We start from the raw sequence: 24,568 nt of genomic DNA, 5'->3' as shown, positions 1-24,568 counted from the left end.
CGGTCTCCTGTCGACCTCACTTTTCATTGGTTGTGGGCGAGGTGGGCGGGTCGCCGAGGTGCCTGAGGAAGAGGACAGCGGCGGTGGTGGTGTCTGCGCGGAGCCGGGTGACAGGATGGTGAGGACGGCGGCTGAGGCGACCGAGAGCTGGCTCTCGGCCGGGAAGCTGCGCCGGTGGGGGCTGTGGGGAACCTCTGGGCGAAGGCTTTGGCGACCCGGGAGGCCTCGATGGGCGCGGCCCGGGCCCTGGCCTAGGAAGGCCGAGGGGGAGGGCGAGGGAGGAAGGGAGCGGTCACTTCTCGATGCGGTCGTCCCTGGCCTTGCACCGCCGCCCTCAGGGCCAGAGAACAACGAGGGGGAAAAGAGAGCCCTCTCAGCTGCTCGTCTTGTCACGAGGCCCCACTCCCGAACTGGGGAAGACCTTTGGGCCTGCGCTTCGAGCGTCCCTGGGAAAGACACACAGTCTCTCAGTTTCCAGACATTTCCCTACTCCTTCCCGGCAAAAAGCACTTCTTTTTGTGGAGTGTGCGGTTTACCACTCCGACGTTACTACGAAGGCGGGCCCCAGATGCAAAACGGGAAGTAGCAAGCAAAATTTCCTACCCTAAGTTTGCCATCTAGAGAAAGGTTTGATTGAAAAACAAAAACAAAAAACCTTCGCTCCTGAAATAAGGTGCAGCTTCTTTTGAAGTGGGGTAGTGTGCCCCCAGAGGGCTGGATCCGGCCCTTAAAATTGCTGGAAGTCCTTGCGACCAGTATGCCGCGACCCTTTCGAGTAGGATTCCTTAATGATCTGTGAACTCCCCGAAATTGTTCGGAAGATTTTGTGAATATGTACGATTTTCTGTGAAGAGGGTAGTATTGGCTCCAAGGGATAGTTTACGGAACTTTACCTCACTTGTTCGTAAGACTCCCCCAGCTGGTTGAGACGGGCCCGTCACGCCCTCACCCCCAATAGATTGCTACCCCGAAGACCTTCCTTTATAAAAACTCAGGAGCTGCTACTGGAGAGGGTCCACAACTGTCAAAAGATTTTCAAAGGGGCCCTTGATCCCCTAAGAAGTTAAGAACGGTTTAAAAAGGAGCTCTGATTATCTTGGTATTTGTGTTAATAAGGTTAAATATAAAGGAAACTCTCACTTGCATAGGCATCCATTGCATTTTTAAGATTATCACGATTCTGTGACAGTCTTTTCAAGATCTGGCTTATAGAGGTGACAGCCAAAGATTTGTGGTGTATGGCTTTAATCCCACTTTTTACTTTTGCTTCTAAACGGACGCCAAATTATGCAGTCTGTTAACTTTGTCCCCCTGTCACTATGGAGCCAATAAAGAAGTGGTAGAGGTCGTCGGAATTTATACATATTTGAAATATCTCTTCTGTGCAATAACTTCCCAGTTATAGGGACAGCAAGCCCTTTGTGACATTTCTATTTGAGATAGTTATCCATGGGAGGGGAAGCAATTATTGGAGGTATGGATCTATATTCATTTTTTCAAAGCTGTTTTGAGAAGTGAACATACTTTTCTAGGGTGGTTATAGAAAGTTCACATAACTTTTCATGCGAAATAAAAAGAATTGGACAAAATTTAGTATTAGATAATTGTTTTATGATTAAAAGCATTTTATTTGACAAAGGAGACTAGAGACATTCATCACTTAGTACAGAGTGTTCAGAGGCTAGGGGCAGCCAATTCAGGTGTGGAGAAAGTCCAATTCCAACTGGAAAAATGTGTGTATCTTTTGTCTTAAGTTGACAACTTCATCACTGGATAATGTATTCATGATGTTATGTTAGATCCTCTGTAAAAAAAAAAATGACCTAAAATAGAGGAAAAAAATAAAAATAAATGATCTAGCTGCAGCATAATTTTCCAACTTGCTAGAATTTTGAACATAAAATAATTAAAATCAATATACTTGAGGATAATTTTTATTCTAAGAATCCAGAAAATGTTAGGCTTCATTTAAGCTTTTGCTGATGAATTTTTCAAATTATTTTGTAAAAACAAAAGGGATGGGAATAATTGTGAAAAACAAGATTAGGGAAAAGTAGAAAATATTGACAAGGCAGTTTTTTGAAGTGTGTGTGTCTTGTTTAAAATTACAGCAAATGGTTCTTGTATTATTTTGAGCAAATCTGATTTTTAACATTTTCTTTCATAACACTCAGAAATTATTAACATTTGTTTGCATATTCATTTGGATGTGGGTTTTTTGGTTGTTGTTTTTGTTTGTTTTTGTTTTTTGTTTTCTTTTCATTGCTTTCTTTTGTTTAACATTGGTCATGTTTCACCCTTTTTTTTCATTCCCCTGTCTGCAATCAACTTCTTCATTCCACTAAGGCTGGGCACAGAGTAAGTGTCTTCTGTTAGCTCCTACTAACAGTGGTGGTTGGGTGGCTGATTACTGGGATTCTTACCCTTTTAAGGTCTATCATATAGGAAATAACCAAATTCCCTTGCTTTGATTGTGTTGGTTCCTTATTTGAAATTAACAAGACTACCATTTCCAGGATCTTTTGCTATTTTAAAAAACTCTGTAATCTCTATCTAACTTGACCTGTCAGAGTGTGGAATTTGGGCAAGGACATTCCTCAAAGTATGACATTAGTTATGTGACAATATTTCCCTTATAACTTGTCTTGGCCCCCTACAGAAAATCAGAGGATTCAGTCCTAATTTACTAATTTGAAATAATATCTGTGTGGTCATTCAAACAGTTATATCTTTAGACTACTGATATTCTGCGTACACTTGGGGATAAGCCACAGTACTTTACAGGATTTAGGTCATCAGCACATTAAAAAGTACCATGGCTTCCTAATATTGTTTTTAGCACATTCATATTGAACAGCTCATTCATTATTAGTCCCAAACATTTTCAGCCTGTTGTAGACATATACCCTTTTATGAATTTGGGGTTCTTTTTTTTTAATATAGAAATCTATTTTTACCTTTTTCTCAAATGCCAGCTTCCCACATTAACTATGTACTTCAATCCATATCTGAAAGGATCCCCCTCTAAAGATGAAGATTGTTCTGTCTCCAGGTACTTTTGTATTGATTACCAATGAGGGTGGAAACTTCGTGGTGGTTTTTAATTGTACAGATGTTTTGTCCACTAAGATCTGGATTGAAACAATTAATATAGGTTATTGAGCAAATAACACCTGAAACTACTATTTATAAAGAAGAAACTTAATTAACAATTTCTTTTAAGGTGTGCTAATTTTGTAACCGCATGTTATTTGAATTATTCTGTCCTCCTAACAGTTCCTTTCCTTTACAATCATTCTGATTTTTGTTCCAAACTGAATCAAGCTTGTTTTAGTAATCATTTTAATTTCACACTTTACTAATTTTAATTTGCATTGAATTAATTTGACAAAACAATTTTCTATTTTGTCCTATTTTAGATAATGTTTTCTTTGACAACTTTAAGAAATAGTCATGCCTTCTTCAAAAGCGTTAAAGGGCATGTGCATTTATTGGTGGGGAGTTTATATGGGAAAACATTCTGTCATAGAATTGAGGTGCTTACACTAATCAACATGAAATTGATTCCATTGTTCTTTAGATGACAGATATTTAAAAATAACCTTTTTGACAATATTCTGCTACCTGAGCAAACTTATAATATTTGTATGTCAAATCTTGAAAATTTTAAACTTTATAGCATTGGACTTTTTAAATTTATTTAAGAGCAAAATTGATTTTTTGACATCTGAGACTCTGTGGCTACTCTAAATCATCTACCTAAATTCACCACTTATTTAGCTGACCTCTTTTTTAAAATGCTCTAATGCATGTGAAAGATTGAAAGTATTAGTTTAAATTCGTGAACTATAAGGAGGGCACATAGGCAATTTAATCTAGACAATAAAATGTGACAAATAATGAAGGAAAGAGAAATCAAAGATTTTTCAAGAGCAAAGATAATTCAAAAGAATATTGAGTCCCTTTAGAATGCTTGATTTTATTTTTTGGTAAATAGATTACCTGTATTGGAATCCTTTATGACCAAAATAAATTTAAATTGACCTAGAGTATATTACCACGTGTATATTATTCATGATGGGAACTGTATGGATAACATCTGCTCTCTATTTCGTTCTGGTATCTCTGATGCATTTCATTTAAAGGGAAAGTTGTGGACGGACAATATGCACCAGTAACCAGATTGTTGTTACATTCTATATCCTGTTTTGACATCATGTTTACTATAATATTTTGTCTCACCTTGACACTTTAAAGTTGGTGTTGGTATTAGGAGATCTGCACATCCCACACCGGTGCAACAGTTTGCCGGCTAAATTCAAAAAATTGCTGGTGCCAGGAAAGATTCAGCACATTCTCTGCACTGGAAATCTTTGCACCAAAGAAAGTTATGACTATCTCAAGACTCTGGCTGGTGACGTGCATATTGTTAGAGGAGACTTTGATGAGGTGATGTATTCCAAATATTTCCCTTTCTTGGTTCTTAAATATGTAAGCTTTATCCTTTAGAGCAGAGTTTCTCACTGTTAAGACCTTTCTTTTTATTATTATTTTCCAAATATAAAATTATATTATTGAACATGCTTTTTCAGACTATGCATGTCTCTTCCTTGCTGTTTCAAAATCACTGATTTAGATTACCCAATAACCATATTAAATATTTGTTCTAACTAAATAAATTGATACTAAATATTTTCATTTCATAGTACTGCAATAACAAACTACCACAAGTTTGGTAGCTTAAAACAACGAATTTTTTTCCTTACAGTCTAAAGGCTAGAAGTCTGAAATCAAGGTATCAGCAGGGCCACACTCCACACTGAAGGATCTAGGGAGAATCTTTCATTGGCCCTAGCTTCCTGGGTTGCTGACCATCCCTGGCGTTCCTTGGCTTGTAGTTGCATCACTCCCACTCTCTGTCTCTGGCTTCACCTGGTTATCTTCCCTCTGTGCCTGTGTCTGCTCTGTCTTTTACATGCCCTTCTTATAAGAATACCCATCGTTGGATTTCAGGCCCCCCTAAAACAGTATGACCTTATTTACTTAACTAATTATATTTTCAAATAAGGTCACATTCACAGGGACCAATGGTTAGGACTTGAACATCTTTTTCTGGGACCTAGTACACTGAATAAAAGTGGCTTTGTTATTTTTTGTAGTGCTGTCATTTATAAAGTGCTTGTTACGAACTTCTCAACACCATCACCTCTCCTACTGTTCCAAGCCACTGCCATCAGTTTCCTATATTCCAGCTTCCTGATTCTACTCTTCTTTCCTTCATAGTTTATTCTCCAAATAGCAGTCAGAGTTATCCTTTTTAAATGAAGTAAGATCATATCACTACAATGCTGAAACCCCTCCAGTGGCTGCCTATCTCAGGGGTTGACTATCAAGTAACATGAGGGAATTTGGGTGAGTTGGGGGTAAGGAAAGTGATAGAACTTTTCTCTATCTTGATTTTGATGGTCCTTAATACAACTCTAGGCATTCGTCAAAACTCCTTGATTTGTACTTAAAAAGGGTGATTTTACTGTATATAAATTATACCCCAATAAAGCTGTCTTTAAAGAAAAAAGTTAGGAATTCTGGAGTTCCAACTTTGCCCATTAATTATATTGAGATGTTAGGCAAATTACTTATCCTTTCTGAACCTTAGTTTCTTCATATGTAAAATATGATTGAACTGGATGATTTTTAAAGAACCCTACCAGTGCTAACATTGTATGATTTAACGTGATAAACCTGATTCCAATATGAAAAATTTATTTTATATTTCTGGGAATATAAGCTTTTTCATAAATTGTTTAGCCTGGTTGGTACTTTTTAATGGGGTTCCTTTATACTAAGCCATATAGGCATAATGTCTCTACTTTTTTAGGGGATTTAAAACATCATTTGGAAAAATGAGAGATAGTGTGGAGGTAAAAGGCAGAGGCAAGCTTCTTGTCATTAATTAGAAGTTAAAATGTCTTTAGCATAGTACAAACAGAAGCCCATTTAAATGTGCTTGCTAAAGACATTTTCATTAACAAGAGTTAAAATTTTTTGCTTCTAATTTTCTAAATTTACAGACCATGGAGCGCTACTAGCAGGTGTTATATCTTGGCTCCACCACTTACACTGCCTATGATTATCTTAACCATTCTCTGCCTCAGTTTCCTCATCTATAAAATAGGAATCGTAACATAACCTATCTCTTAGAAGTTGTTTATATTAAATAGATTGACATTTGTGAAACCCTGGCTCAAAATAAGTGCCATGTAAATGTTAGTTATTATCATTTTAAGCCATCTATATAACAAAACCTGAGGTATAATGTTTTTTGCTTTTTTTAAAGATTTATTTCTCTCACCTCCCCTCCCACCCCCGCGGTTGTTTGCTCTCTGTGTCCATTCAGTGTCAGTTCTGTGTCCATTTGCATTTTTGTCAGTCACACCAGGAATCTGTGTCTCTTTGTTGCTGCATCAGCTCTCCATGTGTGCAGTGCCACTCCTGGGCAGGCTGAGCTTTTTTCATGCAGGGCAGCTCTTCTTACGGGGAACACTCCTTGTGCATTGGGCTCCCCTACATGGGGAACACCCCTGCATGGCACAGCACTCCTTGCACACATCAGCACTGCGCGTGGGCCAGCTGACCACACGGGTCAGGAGACCCTGGGTTTGAACCCTGGACCTCCCATGTGGTAGGCGGACACTCTCACTTGTGCCAAATCCACTTACTAGCTTACAGGTCATATGTCTAAGATTCTTAGGTAAAAGAAAATCACAAATCTGGAGGAATAATTATTCTCTACAGCCTTCCTAAAAGAACCCATATTCTACAGAAATAAACGGAATAAAAGGATTGATTACACAGTAAATTCCAGTTCAATTGAAGTAAGTTATGCCTCGAGCATAGTTGTAGCCTTAGAATCTCTGAGTAGAAATCAGATATTTAATAAATGTGTTGGATGTGTAGTACCATATCAAAACACCATTATGGGAGTGAATATTTAAGTAGCCTGATTTTAAAAAATATATCAGTATCTCTAAAATACGTATTTCTTTATATCTATTTCTTATTTTAGAATTTAAATTATCCAGAACAGAAAGTTGTGACTGTTGGACAGTTCAAAATTGGTTTGATCCATGGACATCAAGTTATTCCATGGGGAGATATGGCCAGCTTAGCCCTGTTACAAAGGCAGTTTGATGTGGACATTCTTATCTCGGGACACACACACAAATTTGAAGCATTTGAGCATGAAAATAAATTCTACATTAACCCAGGGTCTGCCACTGGAGCATATAATGCCTTGGAAACGTGAGTAGTATGCAATTTGGGAAATTTTAGCATTTTAGTAAAACTAATAATTGTACATGTAACATTTCATAAAAGAGAAATGCAACCAATTTAATAATTCTAGCCTTTCTGGCAATCTTCTTTTGATGATTTTTTTAATACGTAACAACCAGATTTCTCCTTGAATCCAAATTACATCATTTTAAATAGAAATTTTAAAGCTTCAGCTTTTCAGTATAAATACTGACATTATTATCTTTTCTTTCAGACACATTATTCCTTCATTTGTGTTGATGGATATTCAGGCTTCTACAGTTGTCACTTATGTGTATCAGCTAATTGGAGATGACGTGAAAGTAGAACGAATTGAATACAAAAAATCTTAAAGCCAGGCCTGCCTTGATGATTTTTTTTCCCATTCTCTTGTTCAAATCAAGTAATTAAAAAACATTTAAAAGCCACATACCACTTTTATAATATCTTGCAGTAAAGTATTTCTTCTCTGTTAAGCCTAATTGCTGTAAGCTGTAAGAATAATATATTTAGTTTGCAGTATATGATTTCTATGAAAGATGTCCACCACATAGTAAATGGTCACATGTTAAGAAAAAGTTTGTCCTTGTAAATATCTTCAAAGATGTTACTTGGAACTTTATTACACAAGTAGTGCATGAGGAGAAAGAATATAGACTTTCTTGTATACATTTTTCTTTTCTCCATTCAGTAATAAACATTTACCTTTCATTTATACTTTCTTGATAATGTTTAATTTTTTTTAAAGCATAAAAATGAGAGACCAAATGAAACTATGCAGATGAGTATTAAAGTGATGAGGTAAATGAGGAGACCCTTCAGATTTCAATTATTTCATTTCTTACAACATTGTGTCATAATGTGAACTCAGATTTTGTTTTCTACATAATATACCATATTTATAAATTAAATCAGCAGTGATTCTTCAAAGTCGCCATTTTTCAAAGCTTAACAAAATATTTTTTTAAAAAAACATTAAAATTTATCAGGGATACACACTAGAATTAATTGAAAGAATCTGCTCATCCATGCAACTTCTCCCAACTTAGTTTGAAAGTGCAAGAGTTTATATTAAGTTGTATTCAAGCAGCAAATATTTATTGACTACCTACTTTGCAGGCCCAGCTATTATTTCTGCCAAATGTTGGTTCTATATCAGGATGTTTCTGAGTTTTTCTTAGCTCAATTAAGAAAATACTTGTAGAATAGATATTCTGAATGTTTTACTTTAAGACATATTATAAACAGAAAAAGAAGCAATTTTACAATGCATTCTCATATTTAAAGAAAAACAATTTCAAGTGACAAGAAAAATTTTAATTATATCTAGCTAGAAATGCAGGTACATCACACAAACTTTATTAGACAAATACCATTTGTATAGTAAACTACATCAAGCCAATTACAATGTTGTAAAAGTTTCTGAACAAACCAAAATTACTTAATGGCAATGGTGAATAACAACATTATCCTAACGTAGAGAAAAGGACACAATTCACAACTCCTTCCCCCCCCCCCACCTTTGGCACATTACTGGATGTAAGATGGTGTTTAAATTCAATAACCAAGACAAGAACATCAAGTTAACATCAGATGTTCTCCCTGTTCTTCAATTGACATTGATTGCATGCACTTATTTAGTAAATCTTCTTCCTTTTTTTCTTCATTCATGTATGATTCAGAATCATTTGTAGAAACTGAAGGAAAAATAACTAAGAGTTTATAATATGTTTTAGAAAGTTCTATTTCATACTGGATATTCAGGTTTACATGTAATTACAACCTTCAAAATGACCTAGCTTGTTAAGCCTTCAGCAAACACAAATTGCACTTTTCAAAAATCCTAATTAGCCCCCATCAAATGTCTTACTTTTTAAAATAAGATATACAGTACTGTATTCTAGCCAATTTATTGTATAATAAATTCTCTGTTACTAAGTCCTCTTTTCCCACTGATTTTATGATGACCTTCTTCAGTAGATTTAGTCAAAATCTTTGGTTATGAAATTAAGGTGTCAGTTGCCTAGCTTCAGTATTTCTCCATTTCCCTTGAAGCTCTTTCTCATCTCATCTCTTGGAGACCACAGAACCTTTGCTGTACTTGGGATTTTTCCTAACTGCACATTTTGGAACCAGCCTTATCTTCTCCCCCTATCCTTGCTCTCCTTTCTTGAATAGGCACTGCATGGTATTTACAGCAGAGCTGAAGCAGTGCTATCATACAGCACTGGGATTTCGATACAGTAGGCCTAAATCCAGACTTTACTATTATGGTATTAACTTTAGGAAATTATTTAACTTCTTTTTAATGCTTTCCACTTTATCAATTCTGAGGGATACTTCTGAGCATTCAGTCTCTTTTGCTTTTTCATTTTGCAGAATTTGTATTCTGTTGAACCTTTGCAAGCTTGGATTTTTCTGAGTTATGTCTGTAAAATTTTGATAACACCTGCTTGGCTTGCCTCCACTGGATTGTTAAATACCAAACAAAATATTAGAAGTGATGGTATTTGAATATATCTCAATAAACCTGCTTTAAAATAAATAAGCAAGAATAGCCAGAAATAGAAGCTATGTACAGCAGGGGAAGCATAGAGAGATTGAGAGGTGATGAATTTTTTGTTAGTTTAAAAAATATATTAGAAGTGATAGAGACCTTTGTAAGCTTTCAGATGCTATATAAAATGTCATCCATCCCAAAATGGCACTCTCATAAAAGAAGTAAGTACTATGGCTTGAAAAAGTCATCTTTGTGATTTTTTTTTTTTTTTGATAACTTTATTTTCTGTTAAACAGTCTCTGACCTTGATATTGTAAATATCTTTATTTGGAATTAGAAGTGCCTTGAATCTCACTTCCCTGAGCAGTATGTTCTTTAAAATGAAAGCAGAAACCACATTTCATGTTAGTTTTATTTGGAGCGGTAAGAGTAAATCACAGTCTAAAATTTTTAATCCTCTGTATTAGAAATGAAGCTATATTGGATTTATTATTTTTTAAGTGTAAGATCTTTACACATGCATTTTTTAAAATTCCACATTTACCTGGTTGCATGAACAGTCTGCTTGGTCTTCTAAAAATCTTCAATGACTTACATCTTGTTTTAGATGCATATCCAGTTTTTAACCTATAAGAAAGGAAAGTATCTTAATTGGAGCTAGCAAAGTAAACCAAGCTACCTAACCCTGTAGGAAACCATGCAAATAATCTTTAAAATACCAGTATCACTGGAGAGACCCTTTCAGTCCAAGATTTCTCCTGTGACTTAATAAATAACCCTAAAATGCAAAGCTAACCATTGTAGTGCAGATTGAATACTCAGTCTTCTTAATCTCTTTTTTCTTTGTTCTATAATAGTCCCCTGTGCAGAAACAATCATTTTTTTTTGGGGGGGGGGGGAGTGTTTGTATTTTGAATTTGAGTGGGAATCATATTGAAAAGAGCAGTTTTCCATATCTCTAACCAACGCATTTTTATAATTCCAGAAATGTTTTAAAAAGACCTATCTTGGGAGCGGGTGTGGCTCAAGCAGATGAGTGCCTGCTTACCACCTGGGAGACCCAGGTTCAGTTCCTGGTGCCTTCCAAAAAAAAAACCAACAAGCAAGCAAATGAAAAAAACAAAACAAAACAACTTAGGGAACCAATGTGGCTCAGTGGTTGAGTGCCAGCTTCTTACATTAGAGGTGCCAGGTTTAATCCCTGGTCCAGTACCTCAAAAGAATTAAAAAAAAAAAAAAAAAAAGATATATCTCATAATCAGTTTAGTAACGAGATTAAGGTCATACCGTTTTGTGCTTTTTGTTTAACCTACTCTCAATTTAGCATAAGTGAACATATTAAAGAAAAAAGCTTTAGCTGCCCTTCAAATGAAATTGTAGGGCATTTCTCCCCATTTAAACAATAAGAAACAGACCCTCCTTTGTTTCTCACTGGCCGCCAAAGGGAATGCTGTATGATCATCTCAGGTGCAGATGCAGCTGTAATGTTAGACGGCCCCAAGTCCTCTCTCTCCAGTTGATGTCGCCATGTAGTACAGGGGTAATGCTGTTTTTGTGAATAACGAGAACTGAGGCGGCTCTTGTGATGAGTAAGGACACCTGTCATATAAATCACCTCTGTTAGAAGTGCCTCATATCTCTAGTGAGAACTACTGAGAAACAACTTGAGGTACACCTGCCTGGCTTTTGTGAGCTGCGCTGAATCACATGCATGTACTGCCTCTTCATTAATGTTCTCAGATAGTTTGCATTATAAAGCTTAGCAATGCTGCACAGATAACGCTTTTGGCCTGTGGTGAGGTCTGGATGCTGAAACACAGAATAAAAATTTATTCTCTACATTATAAAACAGAAGTTGGTAATATTTTCTTATCTGAATGTATTTAGGGGAGTGGCACCACATGTACATTCAGTTTCTGCAAATTCACTTAGCCAAAAAGAGGGGAGAAAATGACCATTTAAACAGTGCCTCTGATTCTATTTGCCATGTTATTCAAGTGACACCAATGCACTATGAGGTTTGATAACCACTGACCTAGACAAAGAAGGTTTGAATCTACTATCTAGTCAGTGGATCTTATTTTCCATGTGCCTTTCTAAGTGTGGACATCTTGCCTTCTCAATATGGTTCTGCTATTTAAGTTAAAACATGGTAGCTAAAAGCAACCCAATTACTCTTCTTCATCTCAACTGAGAAAGTCAGCGCCAGAAGAATATCTGGTTGTGTTGCACATGCAGAGGGATAGTATGTTGGTCTCCAATATATGTAATTTGACAGATTTTTCATCTTACTTGCTAAGTTTAGAAGTTAACACTGGCTTAAAGATGCAAGAGTTCATTATACACACACACAGGATTTACTGAACTGAGTAAGTAGTAAACCCACAGATTAAAAATGTTCATCAGAAAAATTTACCAGTTTGCAAAAGTCCTTAGTAACCTTAATTTATATTGTTTTAGCTGTGATATTTCTGGCAGCTATGATCTTTAATGAGTAATGTAGGTCAAAAATTATAAAACTCTTGCTTTTTTATCATTTTTTACATCTACTTATAATTTTTTTAGTACTTGAGTTGAATCTTTAGGAGGTTGGGTTACCACCTCTAAGATGGTACTTTTCTCGGGCATCTTTGTAGTCATATCATTGAGCTTCCTGAGTGATGGTGCATTAGATCCAAAGTAACGGGAGTTATGGAGCTCGGTGGCTGAGCGCCTGGTTCCCATGTACAAGGTTGTGGGTTCAATTCCCTGTACCTCCTAAAAAAAAGAAAAAAAAAGATCTGAAGTAGCAAAAAGCCCTGAAAGAACTCTTATAATAAGGAATCTGTAATGATAAAATTCTTAAATTTATTCAAAAGTTTATGCAACAGATATTTATTGACTCCTAGACAGTATACTAAGTACACCTTGTTGCCTGCAGTGCCTTATCCGCTAAGAAGCTTATCCTTAATAAAATGTTCACCTCTGAATTTCACAAAGAGTACTGGTATTTCAATAAAGCATTATTTCCCTGCTATCATACCTTTAGAAAGGATGCATCCATCATTGATTTAGGGATGTGAATTGTTTGAATTTGAGGCGTTTTCCATAACTCTTGCAGCTTGGCTGTGTTTGAGTCCACTTTGTGTCCATCTTTGATTCTCTCTGTAGGCAAAGGCATTATGTGAATTTCATCTGCAAAGAACAGTTCAACAAATTATTCAGATGTATGTATTTACAAGTACCAGTGATTATTTGCTATTATTATTGAGTATTCTACATCAGATTCTTAAATTTAAAGCTACTGTATACATTTATTCATGAGTGCCATTTGCTTTCAGAGCATACAAGCATCTTTAAGATATTCATAAACATTTACTGCGCAATGTTGGAATAATTTTATTCAAAGTGATTTTTTTAAAAATTTCTTTCCCCTTCGCCCCCCCCTCCCAGTTGTCTGTTCTCTGTGTCTATTTGCTGCGTGTTCTTCTTTGTCTGCTTCTGTTGTCAGCAGCACGGGAATCTGTGTTTCCCTTTGTTGCGCCATCTTGTTGCATCATCTCGTTGTGTCAGCTCTCCGTGTGTGCAGTGCCATTCCTGGGCAGGCTGAACTTCCTTTCGTGCTGGGCGGCTCTCCTTAGAGGGTGTACTCCTTGCGCTTGGGGCTCCCCTACACGGGGACACCCCTGTGTGGCAGGGCACTCCTTTCGTGCATCAGCACTGCGCATGGGCTAGCTCCACACAGGTCAAGGAGGCCCGGGGTTTGAACCGCAGACCTCCCATGTGGTAGATGGAAGCCCTAACCACTGGGCAAAGTCTGCTTCCCCAAAGTGATTTTAAGGCAACAAAGTTTATTCCTTTTGTTGAATTATAAATGACATATATATCTCATCTGAGATGCAAACTCTTGACAAAATCTCATTGTTTTAGTTTATCATACATCAGAAACATTAAAAAGGAAAATATATGCAGGATTTTTGCTTTACAGATTTACAACAGTATTATTTTATCATTTGTTTGACTTTTAGTATATAGTTTTAAAATTCTATTCGGTAGGATATGGAAGCATTGATACTAAATAGCAGTCAGGATATATTATACCTCACTCAACCCATTTATCTTAGAAATATCACTCCTTTAATATTCTGTTAGCTAAGATATAATAAACTTTAAATGGATTTTCCTGTATTAGACTCAAGATAGAATACCACAAACTTTATCCCTTTAATGATGTAGTATTAAAATGGAGGACTGAAAACTGGCTCTCTGCCTAAAGGAGCCTGCACCAAATCTCAGTGCATATTTCTGTCCTCCTCAGCAAGCTTTGTACTTTTCCGCCATTTCCCAATAAATTCTTTTTACTGGCAAAATAAAATAAATGGAATGGGAATGGAATGGAATAATAAATGAAATGAAATGAAATCGTGGGGAGCAGATGTGCCTCAAACAGTTGCTGGCTTCCCACATGGGAGGTCCCAGGTTCAGTTTCCAGTATCTCCTAGAAAAAAAAAACAAAAAACAACAAGCAAAAAAAAAAGCCAACTGAGGGAGCTGATGTGGCTCAATGATTTAACCTCAGCTTCCCATATACAAGGATACGAGGTCCAGGTTCAATCCCCAGGCCCTAGTACCTCAAAAAAAAAGGGCTATTTATTGCAGAAAATTTTTTGTCTTTATTTCTTAAATATTACATTAAAAAAATATGAGGTCCCCATATACCCCCCACCCCCCTCACTCCACTCCTCCCCCCATAACAACAATCTCCTCCATCATCATGAGTCATTCACCGCACTTGGTGAACACATTTCAGAGCACCGCTGCACCTCATGGTCAATGGTCCACATCATAGTCTACATTCTACCACGTTCCACCCAGTGGGCCATGGGCGGACATAAAATGTCCGGTAACTGCCCTTACAGCATCACCCAAGATAACTCCAAGTCTCGGAAACGCCTCCGCATCTCATCTCTTCCTCCCATTCCTACCCCCAGCAGCCACCATGGCCACTTTCTCCATACCAATGCCACATTTTCATTGATTACTAATCACAATAGTTCATGAATAGATTATCAGTTAAGTTCACTCTGATCCATACTCCATTCCTCCATCCTGTGGACCTTGGAATAGTTGTGTTCACTCCACCTCTACATGAAGAGGGGGCTTAGATTCCACATGGATGCTGGATGCAATCCTGCTTTCAGTTGTAGGCACTCTTGGCTCCATGGTGTGGTGGTTGACCTTCTTCAACTCCATGTTAGCTGAGTGGGGTAGGTCCAATAAACCAGAGTGCAGGAGCAGAAAATTTTTAAAACTTACTTTTACATAGTTTCAGTTATGTCATCATTTTTTTTAATTTTTAAATTTTTATTTTTTTAAAAGATACATAGATCACAAAAAAATGTTACATTAAAAAACATAAGAGGTTCCCTTATACCCCATACCCTGCCCCCCAGCTCCTCCCACATCAATAACTTCTTTCATCATTGTGGCATTCATTGCATTTGGTGTATACATTTTGGAGCACTGCTACACCACATGGATTATAGTTTACATTTTCAATACTGATGTGGACAAAATAAAAGCCTTTTTTAAAAATTATTTAATCTTTGCAACGACCAATGTCCCTTAGGTAAGATTTTTTTTCTCCCCCTCCCCCCTACACTCCTGTTCTGCTGTGTCCATCCACTGTATGATCTGTGTGTGTGTGTGTGTGTGTGTGTGTGTGTCTTCTCATTTTCTCCTCTAGGCTTCACTGGGACCTCCAATGTGGGAGAGAGGGTCCCTGTCACTTGTGCCACCTCAGTTCCTGTTTTCTGCTGCATCTCACCTTGACTCTCCCATGTCTCTCTTTCGTTGCGTCATCATCTGCTGCATCACTTGCCACATGGGCTGGCCTGGCTCACCACTTGGGCACATCTTTACCAGAGGCCCCAGGGATTGAACCCGGGTAGACAGAAGCCCAATCACTTGACCCATATCTGCTTCCCAAAATAATAGCCTTTTAATAAAAATAAAAATTTAGTCATATTCCCAGGAAAATGGAATAGTTTTTAGTTCTACATATATTGATACCAGTAACTTAATCTAGGGTAGAGGCTTCTTTAGCAGTTTGCTAACTTTGAAATAATTCCCTTCTTCCACCTGCTTTCTGGGCAACCATTGATTTGCTTTCTTTTTTTTTTTTTTTTTGAAAGATTTATTTTTTTTATTTCTTTCCCCTTCCCTGCTCCCCACCCCCCGTTGTCTGCTCTCTTTGTCCACTCGCTGTGTATTCTTCTGTGTCCACTTGTGTCAGTGGCACCTGGAATCTGTGTCTCATCTTGTTGCATCATCTTGCTGTGTCAGCTCTCTGTAAGTGCAGTGCCATTCCTGGGCAAGCTGCACACTTTTCACGCTGGGCGGCTCTCCTTACAGGGCGCACTCCTTGCACGTGGGGCTCTCCTACATGGGGGATACCCCTGCGTGGCACGGCACTCCTTGTGTGCATCAGCACTGTGCGTGGGCCAGCTCATCACATGGGTCAGGAGGCCCTGGGTTTGAACCTTGGACCTCCCATGTGGTAGGCGGACACCCTATCCGTTGGGCCAAATCCACTTCCCTGATTTGTTTTCTGTCACTATAAATTAGCTTGCATTTTCTTGAAATGTAGACAAATGGAGTCACACAGTATGTACTTTTTTCTTTGGCCCTACTTCACTCAACAAATATATATATATTTTTTCAATACAGAAGTTGTGGGCTTGTAGAACAATTATGCATAAAAGAGAGTATTCCCATATGTCACCCTATTAACATCTTACATTGGTGTGGTATATTTTTTTACAATATTTTTGAGATCCATCTGTGTAACATCTAACAAATATTTTGAGATCCATCTGTGTAACATCTAACAATACTTCAGTCTTTTTTATTGCTAAGTAGTATCCCATTATATGCATTTACCACAATTTCATTCTCCATCTACCATTTAGGTTGTTTCCAGCTTGCAGCTATTACACATAAAGCTGGCAAAACAGATTTTAAGTTAAGAAATTATAATTAGTAAACAATTAAAATTTTATTTCAATATTATTGGTTAACAACAAAGACCAAATTGGATGGTTAGTGCAGATAAGTAAAAGTCCTATTTGCATACTGAAGGACTAACTAATTTATTTTCCAACAATGAAAAATCGCTTTGAAAAAGTTTATTTTTTAAAAATCCTTTTTCAGGTTATAAATGTGAGATGCATATTATATCCTGAACTCAAATTTAATTTCTCAAAAATTTGATAGTATTTTTTTCAGAAAATGAAACACTTAAAAAATAAAGTTAATAAAGTAAATAAATAAAAAATAAAGTTAATAAAGTAAAAAAAATAAAGTAAATAGTAACTTTCGAATACATTGCTCAAACTATATGCCCTCAAACAAAAATTACTCTTAAGCAAGTATTCAACTCTAATTGCCAGCCTTCTTTCTTTTACAGAGTTATGAGTTAGCAATTGTGAAATTATTTTTTATACATTTTAAGGCTACGCAAATAAACAAACGTATTATGGTTAATGGGAGCCAGGTTTCACACTGTTGGAGAAAGGAGTTTTCTATCTATATGAAAAGGGGAAAGCACAGAATAAACCCAGCTTGTTTGTTTGGAATTGGAGTTATCAGTGTGAACTCATGGGTATTTGTTTACATATTAGGTAGATATATGGAAATGGATATAGCTATGTGTGTGTGTTCTCACATGTAAGTGCATACATGTATGTGTGTATTTATATACACACATCTATTTCCCACCTCTGTCCTCTAAGGGCCTAGAAGCATGGCTACTCTATTATCAGTGAGCATACCTAGCACCCAATCTTGTTTTCTAAGTACTATACTTCATTAAAGAAAGGGGAGGCTCTGTGTCAGTTTTCTATTGCTGTCATAACAAATTAATACAAATTTAGCAGTTTAAAAAAAAACAGCACCCATTTGTTATTGCAGAGTTCTATAAGTCAGAAGTCTGAGCACAACATGGCTCAGCTGGGCCCTCTGCTTAGTCTCACAAGGCTGAAATTAAGGTGTCAGTGGACATGGGCTATTATATGGAGACTGTGGGGGAAGAATCTGCTTCCTGGCTCTTTCAGGCTGTTGGCAGAATTCGGTTCCTTGCAGCTATAGGTCTGGTCTGAGGTTCTTGTTCCTTGAAACATTGCCCTCTTCATCTTCAAGCAAACAATGAAGTGTTTAGTTCTTCTCATACTTCAAACTTTCTAACCTCCTTTTCTCCCTCAACTCTGACTTCAGCCAGAAAAGTTCTCTGCTTTTAAGGACTCATGTGATTATATTGCGCCTACTCAGATAATCCAGGATAGTCTCCTTATTTTAAGGTAACTATACATCTGCAAAGTCTCTTTTGCCATGTAGCATAACATATTTGAAGAGATTAGAGTATGACATCTTTGAGGGACCATCCTGCCTACCACACACTCCTTGAAGAAATGGCTGACTCTACAGCTGGGGCAAAGAAAGTACAAGACAAACCTACAGCATTTTATGCCAAAAGGTAAGGAAATGCTCTAAGAGTAATGGGGCAAATTAAAAAGGCATATTAAGCATCTTACAAGGGCTTCTATTGGCTGAATCTGGAAGATTTGAGCATCAAAATAAATAATGATAGTACAGGATGTAACCTATTGACTAAAGTAAGAATCGATGAGTGTATACTAATACAGGTATTTACAGGTATGAATAAATAAAAGGCAAAAAAAGGAAAGCTCTTCCTTACAGTAGAAGACCAACTACCAAATGCAAAATGAGCAATGGAATTAGAAAATCACCATTTTCTAACCATTATAATAATAACTGATTAAGTCAAGAACCATCAATGGATTACAAAACTAGTGGAGAAGTTTGAGGAGTTACAGGATATATTTATTTTAAAATATATTCCCACAAGATAACTTTTACAAATAGTAAAATAGAAACTTTACACTATAAAACCTGGCAGGCATCATCTAAACCAAATTATAAAGATTATCAGTAATGGGACTAATTGATACATGTCCCTCCTGATAGAATGAACTAAGAAAACTCAACCCACTTATGGGGTATTCCTGCTAAAAAAGTATAACCTGAACCTTATTATTAGGAAACATCAAATCCCAAGGGAGGGAAATGCTACAAAAGAACTGGTTTGGGCCGTGTGGAGCTGGCCCATGCGCAGTGCTGATGCGTGCAAGGGGTGCCGTACCACACAGGGGTGCCCCCGCATAGGAGAGCCCCATGCGCAAGCAGTGTGCCCCGTAAGGAGAGCTGCCCAGCACGAAGGAAAGTTCAGCGTGCCCAGGAATGGCGCTGCACACACACAGAGCTGACGCAGCAATGTGACGCAACAAAAAGAAAAAGATTCCCGTGCCGCTGACAACAACAGAAGGGGACAAAGAATACACAGCAAAATGGGCACAGAGAACAGACAACGGGGGGGGGGGAGATAAATGCATAAATAAATCTTTTTTTTTTTTTAAACTGGTTTGGGGATGAAGATGTGGCTTAAGCAATTGAGCTCCTGCCTACCACATGGGAGGTCCTAGGTTCGGCTCCCAGTGCCTCCTAAAGAAGAAGAGCATGACAGCAAATTGATGTGATGGGCTGGCACAGCCACTTTATGCAAAAAGATGAGGCAACAAGGAGAAAAACATAATGAGAGACATAACAAAGCAGGGAATGGAGGTGGCTCAAGCAATTAGGTACCTTCCTCCCACATGGGAGATCCCGGGTTCTGTTCCCAGTGCCTCCTTTAAAAAAAAGGAAGTCAAGCACACAACAAACAGACACAGGAAATGCAAGCAATGAGGGTGTGGGGAGATATAAATAAATAAATAAGAACTGGTTTGTACTCTTCAAAACCGTCAATGTCCTGAAATACAGACTTAGGGTCTGTGCCAGATAAAGGAAACTAAGAAGCATGACAACTGAAAGCAATGCATGATTTTAGAGATATGTGTGTGTGTATATTTTTTTTACTATGAAGGAAATATTGGAATAATAGACAAAATCTGGATTAAATCTGTATATTGGTTAATAGTAGTGCATCAAATTTCCTGATTTTGATCTTTATTTTGTGAGGTACATAAATGTAGGTAAGAGAATTCCTTTTTTAAAGGAGATAGACAATTGAAGTATTTAGTTATAAAGGGGCATCCATCATATATACAGCTTACTCTTAAACATTTATATGCATATAGAATACAGAGAGAAAGAGAATATTTAGGGGAATCAGTGAAGGAATAAAGGGATCCTGAAATTCTATGTACTATTCTCACTTTTCTGTAAATATGTAAGTCAAAATTTTTAAAATGCTTTAGAGTTGCTAATTTTGATAAACTGTCCTATATTATTATAGAAATGTAGTTTATTGACATGGTGTATAGTAAAGTTGCTAGTAAGTCAGCTGTTGAAAATGGGTTTTGCTCATTTTCTTGAAGGTTGCCAAAGTTTAGGGGTGATAAATCAGATTCAAAAAATATCTAGAGGGAAACGGATTTGGCTCAACTGATAGAGTGTCCGCCTACCATATGGGAGGTCCAGGTTCAAACCCAGGGCCTCCTGACCCATGTGGCAAGCTGGCCCATGCACAGTGCTGCTGCCCACAAGGAGTGCTGTGCCACACAGGGTGTCCCCCGTGTGGGGGAGCCCCACATGCAAGGAGTATGCCCTGCAAGGAGAGCCGCACCACGAAAAAAGCACAGCCTGCCCAGGAGTGGCACCACACACATGGCGACCTGACGCAGCAAGATGATGCAACAAAAGAAAAAAGAGACAAGAATGCAAGTAGACACAGAAGAACACACAGTGAATGGATACAGAGAGCAGACAACGGGGGCAGGGAGAGAAATTTTAAAAAAATCTTTCCAAAAAAAACACATCATCTTTAAAAACCAACAGCAAAAAAAAACCACGAATAATATCTAAGATTCCCTGTCAGGAGTTGACTGTAGTGTTTGTTTATATTAAATAATAGGGTGAGATCTTAAATCTAAATACAGGGAAGCAGACTTGGCCCAATGGATAGGGCCTCTGTCTACCACATGGGAGGTCTGCGGTTCAAACCCGGGGCCTCCTTGACCAATGTGGAGCTGGCCCATGCGCAGTGCTGATGCGTGCAAGGACTGCCATGCCACACAGGGGTGCCCCCGCATAGGGGAGCCCCACGCGGAAGCAGTGCGCCCCGTAAGGAGAGCCACCCAGCGCGAAGGAAAGTTCAGCCTGCCCAGGAATGGCACCGCCCACATGGAGAGCTGACGCAGCAAGGTGACACAACAAAAAGAGACACAGATGCCCGTACCACTGACAACAGAAGTTGGCAAAGAAGAACATGCAGCAAATGGTGGACCCAGAGAACAGACAACTGGGGAGGGTGGAAGGAGAGAGAAATAAATAAATCTTTTAAAAAAAAAAAAAAAAAGCTTCATTGCCCTCACTTTGAAAAAAAAAATCTAAATACAGAGGAAAACAATAAAGCACTTGTTTACTACTGGCTTTCTTTCCCACCCCACCTGAACAGTAAAATACTTCCATTGTAGATCTGTGATGTATTAAATATAAAAAGTTTAACAAAAATCCCGTTTAATCTCATCATCCAGTGGTAACCACTTAAAAACATTTTGGTAGATTATCTTTCATAGTTTCTTCTAGGCATATATGTATGTTGTTTTTATATGAATATGGTCTCTCATATACTAATAATTGTTAAAATTTCTTCTATAGACAAATTATTTTCCTCCACATCTGGGACATATTAATTTTTTATGTTTTTTTTTTTTACTTTAATTCTGCAAGAATTTTGGGGAGGTAGGAATCTAAATTAATGAAACCATAATTTAAAAACATTTTTAAATGACCACACTTAAATATAGTTGAATTGAAATATTTAATTAGGCATATATTTTAATATATATACCTAAGGTCAGTAAATTTCACCTCCACCTCCCTCAAAATAAATAATAATAAACACAATTAGGGAGAGGCCTTGGGAACCTGTCTTAATCTTTTTTTTTTTTTTTAATAAGGCACCTATTGTGCCACTTATGGTGCCACTTAAGCTAGAAGTAATGAAGACATCTGATTTCAAATTCACATTTTATTTTATTTTTTTTAAAGATTTATTTATTTATTTAATTTCCCCCCCTCCCCTGGTTGTCTGTTCTCTGTGTCTATTTGCTGCGTCTTGTTTCTTTATCCGCTTCTGTTGTCGTCAGCGGCACGGGAAGTGTGGGCGACGCCATTCCTGGGCAGGCTGCTCTTTCTTTTCACGCTGGGCGGGTTTTCCTCACAGGCGCACTCCTTGCGCGTGGGGCTCCCCTACTTGGGGGACACCCCTGCTTGGGGCGGCACTCCTTGCGCGCATCAGCACTGCGCATGGCCAGCTCCACACGGGTCAAGGAGGCCGGGGTTTGGGGTCAAGGAGGCCGGGGTTTGAACCGCGGACCTCCCATATGGTAGACGGACGCCCTAACCACTGGGCCAAAGTCCGTTTCCCTGTCTTAATCTCTTAACTGCAGCAGAGAAGAGGTAAGTACTTTTACTTTCAAAGCACTATCCTTTACTTCAAGTAAGAGGAAAATAGCATTCTTTAAAGCTGTTAAATTCAGAATTTTTCCTTTAACCTGTGTATAAGCCCCTGGCTGTGCCCTGTGCTTTTTAACCAACATTAGGTATAAACACAGTTTTTGTTTGATTCAGTGCTGATTTTGAAATACCTTTTTTTTTTTAATGCTTGATATTAACAGGAGGAAAAGAACCTCCTGAATTGTTCTTCAAAAAATTTTAAAGACTAAGTTCATCAACTATACTAATAAAGTCTATTTTTAAGTCTCCATTGTGTAAGTAATTACAGGCAAATTGGCTTCTCTGAACATGTTACTTATAGGTATTATCTCTTTTATGTGCAAGTACTTACCAGTACCTTTGGAATTCTGGTAAAAAGAATGTCCAGCTGATCTGTTTTAAAGAAAAAAGAATGCAAATAATATATTAATATAATAGCTCACAGCTTTATAAGCATTTAAAGCAAGTATTTAAAATAAGAAGGATCAGTATTGCAGATGCTTTTTCCTGATGTTTCCATCAAACATAATGTCTGACATATTTCCTCTTATAATTCTTGTTAAAATTCTAAAGGCTCAGGCTTTTTGAAAAGATAGCTGATTTTTACCATACTAGAAAGAATGTACTTTAAACCAGATATAGTTTTACTTTTGTAGCCTCCTAATTCCTACAGTGAGCTCAAGTGGTTTGGGTTCCTCCGCTAACCATGAGACATTTTCTTGCTCTAGTTCCCTTTAATAAAGTAATTAAGGTATTTAAAATACTATTCTATTCTTTATTATATGTAATTAAGCTGTGCTGGAACTGAGTAGTTGGCTTGGAACATCTCTAATTTTGCACTAGTTCTTTTTTTCTTTTCTCATATTAAATTGAAAAAAAAAGAGAAAAAAAAACACCTTTCCCTTTTCCTACAATTCAATCACCAAAGATTTATTGATCTCTGATATATTAGGATCCAGCACTTTGCTAAACATTGAAAACAGGAAAGACTCCATCCCAGCTTTAGAAGTCTTCAATCTCCGAATATAAAAGAAATGACAGGTTACTTCAAAAGGTGGGAGGAGAGGAAAATGGGCAATTATTGTTTAGTGGGTAGTTTCTGTTGGGGACCCTGAAAATTTTTTGGAAATGGTGGTGGATGCACAACATTGTATATATAATTAGTGCCACTGAACTGGACACTTACAAATGGCTAAAATGTCTTATTTTGTGTTACATGTTCACGATAAAAAATGTTTTGTTTTGTGTTTTAAAGAAAAGGCGAAACAGGAAAAAAAAAAAGCAATGTATGCAGTCTGAGTCATGGCTGTGGGAACGAATCCGATTGCCGATACCCCACAACTCTCGCCTTTAGGGAATAATGTGGGGGGAAGATGAGGTTTTCAGAGCATAGGCCTCCAGCTGAGACTTCGGCAGTCAACTCTCTTTACCATTCAGGAAATAAGAGTTGAAATCTTGCTTAAAATGAAATGGATTTATGAAGAAGGGGACTTCCGTGCGAAGAAAACGTCAATATCAAGGTGCCTTATATTAATACTGCCATCTGTCTCACTGGCGATTATGAGCCCCCACTTGACGGAATGGTGGCCCATGTCGCACACAAGAAACGGGTTTATTGACTTGGAAATCCTCCTTTGAGCCGGGGGACGTTTTCTTCTTCCCGGTTCCCCGCAGTGTCCCTCTTTATGTAGACAGATGCAGGAGCCAGACGGCAATTTCTCCAGCGCGCTTCCCAGCGCCTCCTCGAGGCAGGAGGATGCACGCAGAAGACTGTCGCAGTCTCGCGTAGAATCATGACACCAAACCCTACCCCGAAGCTCCCCCCGAAGCCCTTCCCCTAAACAGTGAGTCAGCCTCCATATTTCCCATCCCGACCACAACAAAGGTTTTCGCCGCCTCTCACGTCGGCGCACTGGAGACCAGCTCCTCCGGGGAGCGGCCACCTCCCACCCCCTCCTCCACAAGGGCACCGCGACGCGGGGCCGGCCGCCGTTCCCCCCCCCCCCCCTCAGCGCCCCTCAGCCTCACCCGCCGCCGCCACCCTCGGTCCCGACCACTGCTGGCGGGGCTGAGGAACCGCACTCCGTCCAGTCGGACGCCGGACCCTGGCCGGGCATCTCCTCCCGGTGCCCCGACAGCGAGAGGTGTGCGGAGAGCAGCTCTCGCCTTTCCCCTACCCCGTCAGCACGCGTGCGTCAG

The 24,568-nt window shown here is 38.3% G+C and overlaps 2 protein-coding genes across 13 annotated transcripts; one reads left to right on the top strand and one right to left on the bottom strand.

Annotated features, from left to right (window-relative positions):
* Positions 1-42: 42 nt before the first annotated feature.
* Positions 43-8,031, top strand: VPS29 (VPS29 retromer complex component). Its single transcript, XM_058281370.1, has 4 exons — positions 43-118; positions 4,258-4,449; positions 7,067-7,302; positions 7,550-8,031. The coding sequence occupies exons 1-4, from the start codon at positions 116-118 to the stop codon at positions 7,665-7,667; spliced, it is 549 nt and encodes a 182-aa protein (XP_058137353.1). The 5' UTR covers positions 43-115; the 3' UTR covers positions 7,668-8,031.
* FAM216A (family with sequence similarity 216 member A) lies at positions 2,946-24,505 on the bottom strand. Of its 12 annotated transcripts, none has more exons than XM_058281365.2 (8): positions 24,398-24,505; positions 22,722-22,762; positions 12,837-12,988; positions 12,383-12,571; positions 11,494-11,623; positions 11,230-11,413; positions 10,359-10,441; positions 2,946-3,131 (listed from the first exon to the last, which is right to left on the bottom strand). In XM_058281365.2, the coding sequence occupies exons 1-8, from the start codon at positions 24,484-24,486 to the stop codon at positions 3,025-3,027; spliced, it is 975 nt and encodes a 324-aa protein (XP_058137348.1). In that variant the 5' UTR covers positions 24,487-24,505; the 3' UTR covers positions 2,946-3,024. The 12 variants fall into 12 exon arrangements, with proteins under 12 accessions (XP_058137348.1, XP_004483057.1, XP_004483056.1 ...); XM_004483000.4 differs by lacking the exon at positions 2,946-3,131 and adding an exon at positions 6,319-9,011 and having other exon boundaries at positions 12,416-12,571; XM_004482999.5 differs by lacking the exon at positions 2,946-3,131 and adding an exon at positions 6,319-9,011 and having other exon boundaries at positions 12,837-12,958.
* Positions 24,506-24,568: the final 63 nt, after the last annotated feature.

The sequence above is a fragment of the Dasypus novemcinctus genome, chromosome 19 (genome assembly GCF_030445035.2).
Source record: "Dasypus novemcinctus isolate mDasNov1 chromosome 19, mDasNov1.1.hap2, whole genome shotgun sequence".
Taxonomy (NCBI): Eukaryota; Metazoa; Chordata; class Mammalia; order Cingulata; family Dasypodidae; genus Dasypus; species Dasypus novemcinctus.
This window is presented reverse-complemented; position numbering and strand designations above follow the sequence as displayed.

Excerpts from the sequence above, each read along its gene's own strand:
- FAM216A (XM_004482996.5), bottom strand. The coding sequence starts at position 24,486 with ATGCCCGGCCAGGGTCCGGCGTCCGACTGGACGGAGTGCGGTTCCTCA. Across the intron at positions 12,572-12,836 it reads TGGATGCATCCTTTCTAAAG|GAGGTACAGGGAATTGAACC; the intron begins GTATGATAGCAG and ends TCTTTTTTTTAG. Across the intron at positions 11,624-12,382 it reads CTCCTAAAGATTCAACTCAA|CATCCAGACCTCACCACAGG; the intron begins GTACTAAAAAAA and ends TCTGTGTTTCAG.
- VPS29 (XM_058281370.1), top strand. Across the intron at positions 4,450-7,066 it reads TTAGAGGAGACTTTGATGAG|AATTTAAATTATCCAGAACA; the intron begins GTGATGTATTCC and ends TTCTTATTTTAG. Across the intron at positions 7,303-7,549 it reads GCATATAATGCCTTGGAAAC|ACACATTATTCCTTCATTTG; the intron begins GTGAGTAGTATG and ends CTTTTCTTTCAG.